At 45.7% G+C, this 6,908-nt stretch overlaps 1 protein-coding gene across 3 annotated transcripts; it reads right to left on the reverse strand.

Moving 5' to 3' along the window:
* Positions 1–20: 20 nt before the first annotated feature.
* LOC113613909 (tropomyosin alpha-3 chain-like) lies at positions 21–5,671 on the reverse strand. Of its 3 annotated transcripts, XR_003430407.1 has the most exons (5): positions 5,473–5,638; positions 5,181–5,295; positions 4,728–4,853; positions 2,954–3,044; positions 2,496–2,593 (listed from the first exon to the last, which is right to left on the reverse strand). XR_003430407.1 is itself a non-coding variant. In XM_027095040.1 (3 exons), exons 1-3 carry the CDS (start codon positions 5,584–5,586, stop codon positions 656–658), a joined length of 294 nt encoding a protein of 97 aa, XP_026950841.1. In that variant the 5' UTR covers positions 5,587–5,623; the 3' UTR covers positions 21–655. The 3 variants fall into 3 exon arrangements, 2 of the variants coding, with proteins under 2 accessions (XP_026950841.1, XP_026950840.1); XM_027095040.1 differs by lacking the exons at positions 2,496–2,593; positions 2,954–3,044; positions 5,181–5,295 and adding an exon at positions 21–705 and having other exon boundaries at positions 4,724–4,853; positions 5,473–5,623; XM_027095039.1 differs by lacking the exons at positions 2,496–2,593; positions 2,954–3,044; positions 5,181–5,295 and adding an exon at positions 561–705 and having other exon boundaries at positions 5,473–5,671.
* Positions 5,672–6,908: the final 1,237 nt, after the last annotated feature.

Below are 6,908 nucleotides of genomic sequence, written 5' to 3' on the forward strand. Positions count from 1 at the left end.
GCGACCGCTCCCAGCCTTTCCCTCGGGCCAGCAAAGGGGGGCGGGGTTGGGAAGAGGGAAGGCTACCATGGTAACCGGAAGGCGCGTCGTGGTTAAGCCTCTCCAGTCGCTGGGCAGGCTGCCCAATGGTTGGCCTGTGCGGCCTTTACACCCGCCGTTGACCCCTCACTCCCTCAGTGCTGATCCGCCACCACCTACCCGCTAGGGCACCCTGTGTCCTCTCCACAACATAAACACCCTACAAGCCTCTACTTCCACGCACCCCACAAATGCTCCAAACCCAGGTACTAAGAAAAGCCTAGACTTTCTGGGTCTCATCTTCAAAAGACGATGACCTCCAGCCTCCTTTTAAAGTCTGCTCAGGTAGGTTCTCTCCCATCTCCTGAAAATCAATGGAAGAAATTAATGGGGGATGAAGAGATGGGCAGGTTGACAAAGTTCTCAATCTATTTGGCATCAGTTATGAATATAAGTGTTCTATTTAGAGTACTGGTCTTTTCCCCTGTTACTTTTGAGAGTCAATATGCACCAGTGATTTGCCTGCCTCTCCAAACCTTGAATGATTCAGGACTTGGTAATTAATCATCGCTTACAATTCCTTTTGTAGGAATTGGAAGATATCTTATGCCTCCATTTTGTCAGAAGGAATCCGCTATTACAGACTACTGTTACCAGATCCTTTGTGCAACAGCATGATATGAGCACCTGAAAAACTATAGTAATGTGGAACTCAGCCTCCATTCTCTGTTATAACTCACCAATTTCACACCGCTCTGCTTCCAGGTACCCCAAGGAGCTATTTATGAGTTAGAAACTGCCCCTACAGACATTGCCATGCAGGATTTTTAGGAGCACAGTAGTAAAGGGCCTTGGAGATTTTACTGTTCCCTCTTATTTCTTTGTGTTCCTGCCACCTTCTCAGTAAGTAATAGTAATAAGTCTCTCCTGTGATGCAGCTCTCTTTTCCTCTGGAGAATGAGGGTGTAGAAGAGGATTTTAAATTAAGAATCCTAATCCCCAAAAAGATTGATAGGTAAGTCAGGTGCTGCACTCAATGCCTGGTTCTGAAGATACTCCCACCAGAGGGTGTGTCTTCAACTATCTCCATTTAGAAATACTGAGCATTGAGACTATTCAGAGGAAACAGAAACAATGCAAACAATAAGTAATTTGCTTGATAGAGTTACCTGTACACTCTGATTACCCCACCCCACCCCAGGAATTGGAAAGAAAAAGCAGGGCTTGAAGCCTCAGTAAACTGCCCTGATGGCCTAAGAATTTTTACAACTCTCTTTGGAGAAACCTGATGAGAGAGACTATGGAAACAAAAATGAGACTTTGTCATCTGGGTGCTGATCAGCAGGGGGCAGTATTGCGCGCGCGCGCGCGCGCGCGCGCGCACACACACACACACACACACACACACACACACACACACACAGCGCGTCCCCGCCCTTTGCCCTACTGAAGAATCAGAAGACCTCATCTTAAACAAACCAAAGGAGTGGTGAGAGCACCACTGCATTCCTGAGGCTGGTAGATTTGAACAGATAATCTTCTCTTGATCCCGGGAAACAGGTGGATTGACTCCTAATGACCTTTAAAAGCATGATGGATGGACAGCAAGGGGCCCAGTGCTACTGCCTTCCTGGTAACCAACAATACAACAGTATATCAACAGGTGTATATGTCTGTCCTGTCCCTCTTCTCCCCATCCCTTTCACCTCCTGTCCTTAAAAAAGGGTGTTATGACTCTCATGTCCAAATTATTGCACTCTTCTTTCCCCTTATTTTACCTTCAATAGCTTCTCATTTCATCTCAGATTAAAGGAACCCTAGACATGGTTGCACAACAGTGTGAATGTTCTTACTGCCACTGACTTGTACACTTAAAAACGGTTAAAATAGCAAATTTTATGTTATGTATATATTTTCCACAATTAAAAAACAAACAAATAGGACCTTGGATGAACTCAGGGAGGAAATAAGTTTAGTCTGATCTTGCCACACCCTCACCCTTTCTTTGTTCAAGGAGTCCTGGCAAATCCTACACTTTCCAAAAAGGCTTCTCAGATAACCAGAACTCACTGTGTAAACATGCAGTTATTGATTCCCTCCTCCTTCTCTTTCCCTTATATCTACATCAAAGTAATATGCTCTGTTTACTTGTTTATTAATCTCAAGGGCAAAAGCTGAGTTGTGAACTCCCTTCGTATTAGAGCACCCTCCCCTCAAAGATGCATATATTATGTTGCTGCTGACTCTGACCCTTGCTTCCTACTTTTAACCTGTTGCCTCCTCCTTATTCAGCACTTTTCCCAATTCCCATAAACACCTCACTTTCCCTCTTCGACCCCTTGAGGCAGGAGTCAGCAAACTTTTTCTGTAAAGGGCCAGACAGTAAATATTTCTGATTTTGTGGGCCATAGGGTGTGGCTACCACTCCTTTGTAGGGAAAAAGCCTGTAGGCGATATGTAAATGAATGGGCATGCAATGTTCCAATAAAACTTTGTACAAAAGCAGGCTGCGGCAGGATTTACTCCACAGGTGGTAGTTTGCTGACCCCACCTTTGAGAAAAGACACCTTTCTTCCTGGGGCTTCCCTGGTGGCGCAGTGGTTAAGAGTCCACCTGCCAATGCAGGGGACACAGGTTCGAGCCCTGGTCCGGGAAGATTCCACATGCTATGGAGCAACTAAGCCCGTGCACCACAACTACTGAGCCTGGGCTCTAGAGCCCACGAGCCACAACTACTGAAGCCTGCGCCTAGAGCCCGTGCTCTGCAACAAGAGAAGCCACTCAATGAGAGGCCCACGTACCACAACGAAGAGTAGCCCCCGCTTTCTGCAACTAGAGAAAAGCCCCCACGCAGCAACAAAGACCCAACACAGCCAAAAATAAAAAAAAATTTTTTTTAAAAACCTTTCTTCCTGTTTCCATCTTAACCCAGAACTAACAGATGTTTGCCTCTTGCCTACAACCTTCCCCTCCTATTTCTTGTTCTCCTACGTATCTCTGAGGGTACTTAATGACTGTTCGGAAAGCTAACAAGGGGGAGAGAAGTTGAATGAGTTTTTTTACTCATACTTTACGTATTTAAAAGTTTTTGGTGGATTCCTATATAAATATGAGAAGTTTCTTTCAAATGAATGTACTGAGTAGACCCTGTCTAGGTGGGGGCTGACGTGTGTGTGTATGTGTAAGGACAGATAGAATTCATCCCCAGCAAATTCCTTTATCTTCCCAATGATATGGGCATATTGTTTAGAGCCTCTATGTCGTTCTTTCGCCCCCAAGATCTCAGGTTAGACTTGTTGGCTCTTCTCATTGTTCCTGGAAACACCTCCTCAAGCCCACATACTAGCTGTTTCAGCCTAAGGACTTTCTCAGAGAGTTGTTACTCAACCTCTCACAAAATTGTTATCAACCTGACATTGTGTCAGTTTGTGAAAACTTACTCCCATGCCCGTTTATTAGAACCAGAGAAATCTATCCATCTATACCTAGAATCTAGGTTAGGCAACTCCAGTAGGCCATCAAGCATTTGCCCAAAGTCCTGGGATTAACCTGTGTTGCTCACAGTTTTGCAAGAAGGGAGAATTAATTAATAGTTTGCAGTGGCCTAAACTTTTGGAAACTATGAACATGTATAATGTATATGATATGCTTTGTGTCTCTGACCTCTGGCATGATATATTCAACAACCCTCACCACTTCCCCAGGCCCCTGAAAGTGGCAGAAAGCCGAAGAGGAGATCAGAAACCTAATAGCAAAGCGTTTGAAAGTGAGGATCCGAAAACATTTCTGAACGGCCTACTCTGTCTCTAGCTGTTTTCTGAAACCAAATGGAATTTTAAAAAACACATGTTCCTATTAACCCAGTGCTGAGAATTGACTGTATTTCCATCAATACTGGGACATTCTTTTGTTGCTGTTAAGATTCCTATGTTACTTTTCTTCCAAAAATCTTTCCTGTGTCTCATTTATCTTTGTGGTTAACTTCAGGACTGAAGATGAAGGAAAGTGGGTGATTATGAGATAACATGAAGTGGAAAAGAGAATTTGTTTCATTTTCAAATGGGAAAATTCAGCCCTAGAGAAGCTGAGTAATTTAGTCAAGGTCACAGAATAAGGTCTGGTGGTGACAACTTTACCCCCTGAGTCCTTATTTCTATTATAGTATATCATTCTAAGATTCTCTCTGCTGCCCTATAAGCAATGTTTTCTATGGCATCTCTGTGACATAAGGGTAAATGCCCACATTGGCCAAGATAAATAAACCCATATAGGGCCAGGGTCAGTGTGACCTCCTTTGTCCCACTGTGAAAGCTGAGCTGGCTTTGCTGGGCAGTTGAGAGATGAGAGTTTCCCTATTAATACACATATCTACGTGCCAATCCTTGGACACAAAAGGTAAGAATGTGGCATGGGGGAGGAGGTGGGAAAAGTGATAGCAGTCTGGACTTGGAGTCCCTTCCCTTTGTCCAGGTCCGGGGAAAGATAATTCAATTCCTGGATTGGGGGTAAGAAGGTGAGACTTCTACATGTCTTTAAGAAAGAAAGTATATGCCATTACAAGGGTATGCCACCATGTGGCAAAAATGTATGTGGGTATCTATGCCTATGTTCTCTGAATCCACAAGTATGTATATGTCCAAGTGTTTAGTTATTAACATGAAGATCTATGTGTGTAGATTAAACCCGTCCCCCCATTTCTGTATACTCACATCAGCTGCTTTCTTCTCTGCCAGCTCCAGCTTCTCCTGGGCATCCTTCAAAGCTTCAGAATACTTGTCCAGCTCATCCTCTGTCCCTTTCAGCTTCTTCTGCATGGCTGCCAGCTCATCTTCCAGCTATAGAAGCCCCAAGAATCACACACAAGATATATATACACAACAGTGCAGTCTCAGACCCTAGTCTCTTGAGCCCTGACAGACCTCTGAGCTCAGCCTCTATGTTATCATCCTCAGAGTGACACACTTTCTCCCTAGTCAGTTTCAGCCAACTGCCCCAGGAATTATGCTATGCCCTTTGCCTGTGACCTTGTAATCTCTGACCCTAAGACGACCGAGCCATGCTGGGTTTTCATTAAGACACTGGGATGGTAAATATCTTACTTAGGATGTAGATGTCCATGACTCCACTTAAGGGAAAAGAGATGCTACATGCCAAGCTCCCACTTTTTCCTCTAGAATTCAGGGTTTTTTCCAAAACATGATCCACTCCCACTTAAATCCAGCAGACACACTGTGGCTCAGAAGGGGCCACCGATTTTCCCAAGGTCACACAGGCAGTCTGAGGTAAATACCCTAGATGTCCTCTGCCTATCCAGTGAGCCTGGGGAAGAAGAGGAGTCCCTCCCACCCAAAGGATGAGCTGGCACCAGTGGTCACTGCCTTTCCCATGAAAACTCTCTTCCATCTCACAAGTCGTGTTCACCAGCAGGTGAGAGAGACCAAGGCCAAGGCCTACCTGTTTACTTCTTTCTTCTGCCTGCTTCTGCTCGGCTTCAGCTTGCTCTGCCCGATCCAGAGCATTCTCCTTGTCCAACTTCAGCATCTGCATCTTTTTCTTGATGGCCTCCATCGTGACCAGTGGCTGTTGGGGAGCTCACCTGTGAACACTGGAGGACTGGAGACTAGGGTAAGAAAGAAGGGGCTGCTGGCTGAGTGACTAGTTCCCCAGACTTGAGCCTTTATTTCTGCCCATGGCTCCACCTCTTGTTCCTAATATGGTCTTTCCAGCTCCCTTCGCCCCATCATTGTTCTCAGGGGAACACAGGGTGAGACACTTTGATGGACAGACATCACCAGCAAAGAAAAATTAGGGAACAGCTGAGGCTGATTTTAGACAATGGAAAGTGGGGGGGAGGGGAAAGGTTCTCCCTGACCCTGAAACTTTCCACTCACTCTGGGCAGCTCTATGGGTATTTTAAAAGAGAAGGGAGGGGGAAGGGGAGGACATTGAAATAGAGAAGGGTACTTTGGCAATTCTAGAATGGTAGTTTTCGCCCAGAGGCTCCTAGTTGCCCTCAGCGTCCCCCTTACTCTCACCCAGACTCTGTTGGATGCTAATCAAATTCCACTGGTTGAGTTTTACCTTTTGATTCCTGGTATTCAGGGAGCTTGAGCAACAGTGAAGAGGGGAGGCCACTCATGATCTTTGACAATTCCCCCAGATCCCCAGATCAAATTACTGTGCTATTTTGAGAGTCTCTAATTGGCAGGGAGACATCATTCCTCCCCCTTAAGAGCCACAGGGATGGAGTAAGAGGGTAGGATTGGGATCTAGAGGGCCATCCCAGAGCTTCAAGCGGGTAGGGCCAGGGGAGGAAAGCGGGGGGATGGTCAGAGTAATCCAGATAGGATAATGTTCTCCATTTCCCCATAGTGATCTTTAAATAGAGCTTTTATAGCCACACAGACCAAGGTCGGTGTTGCTCTACTCTTCTCCTCACCCTCTGCTCCCTTCTTAACTCTCCCCACTCATCACGATAATCGTCATAGTTACCCGCTCTGTTTCCCCTGGCTTCGTTCCAGGCCATGTTCATTCCACTTGGAGGCTTGCTACTGACAGGTGGCAGTTAATCCCAGACACCGGCACCATACAATCTGACAATATGCCAGGGAGAGGTGGGCACTGTTCAAGGTGACCAGAGCTAACAGGGAAGAATATAAATGGCTCTAATTAGTCATTATGTCAAGGATAGATGGGTAGTATTAATACTAGGCCCCAACAATGGGGTGACTGAAACACCCACCAGCGTAGAGGGCAAAACTGGAGTCCACTCAGGAGAGCTTCCAGTCAATAGAGGTAGATACGCAGATAGACCATCAGCTGACTCTTGAAGGAAAGCAGAAAAACCGAAGACCCCTACTGTTGCCCTTAGGGAACGGAATGAGAGAGTC

The sequence above is a fragment of the Aethalodelphis obliquidens genome, unplaced genomic scaffold (assembly GCF_003676395.1).
Source record: "Aethalodelphis obliquidens isolate GAN/ISIS:26980383/991018 unplaced genomic scaffold, ASM367639v1 scaffold90, whole genome shotgun sequence".
In the NCBI taxonomy this organism is placed as follows: domain Eukaryota; kingdom Metazoa; phylum Chordata; class Mammalia; order Artiodactyla; family Delphinidae; genus Aethalodelphis; species Aethalodelphis obliquidens.

Bases quoted from the DNA above. Each gene is read 5' to 3' on its own strand.
- LOC113613909 (XM_027095039.1), bottom strand. From the start codon at position 5,586: ATGGAGGCCATCAAGAAAAAGATGCAGATGCTGAAGTTGGACAAGGAG. The intron at 4,854-5,472 runs GTAGGCCTTGGC...GGGCTTCTATAG, and splicing joins CAGAAGAAAGAAGTAAACAG to CTGGAAGATGAGCTGGCAGC. The intron at 706-4,727 runs GTGAGTATACAG...ATAGTTTTTCAG, and splicing joins CAGAGAAGAAAGCAGCTGAT to GTGCTCATATCATGCTGTTG.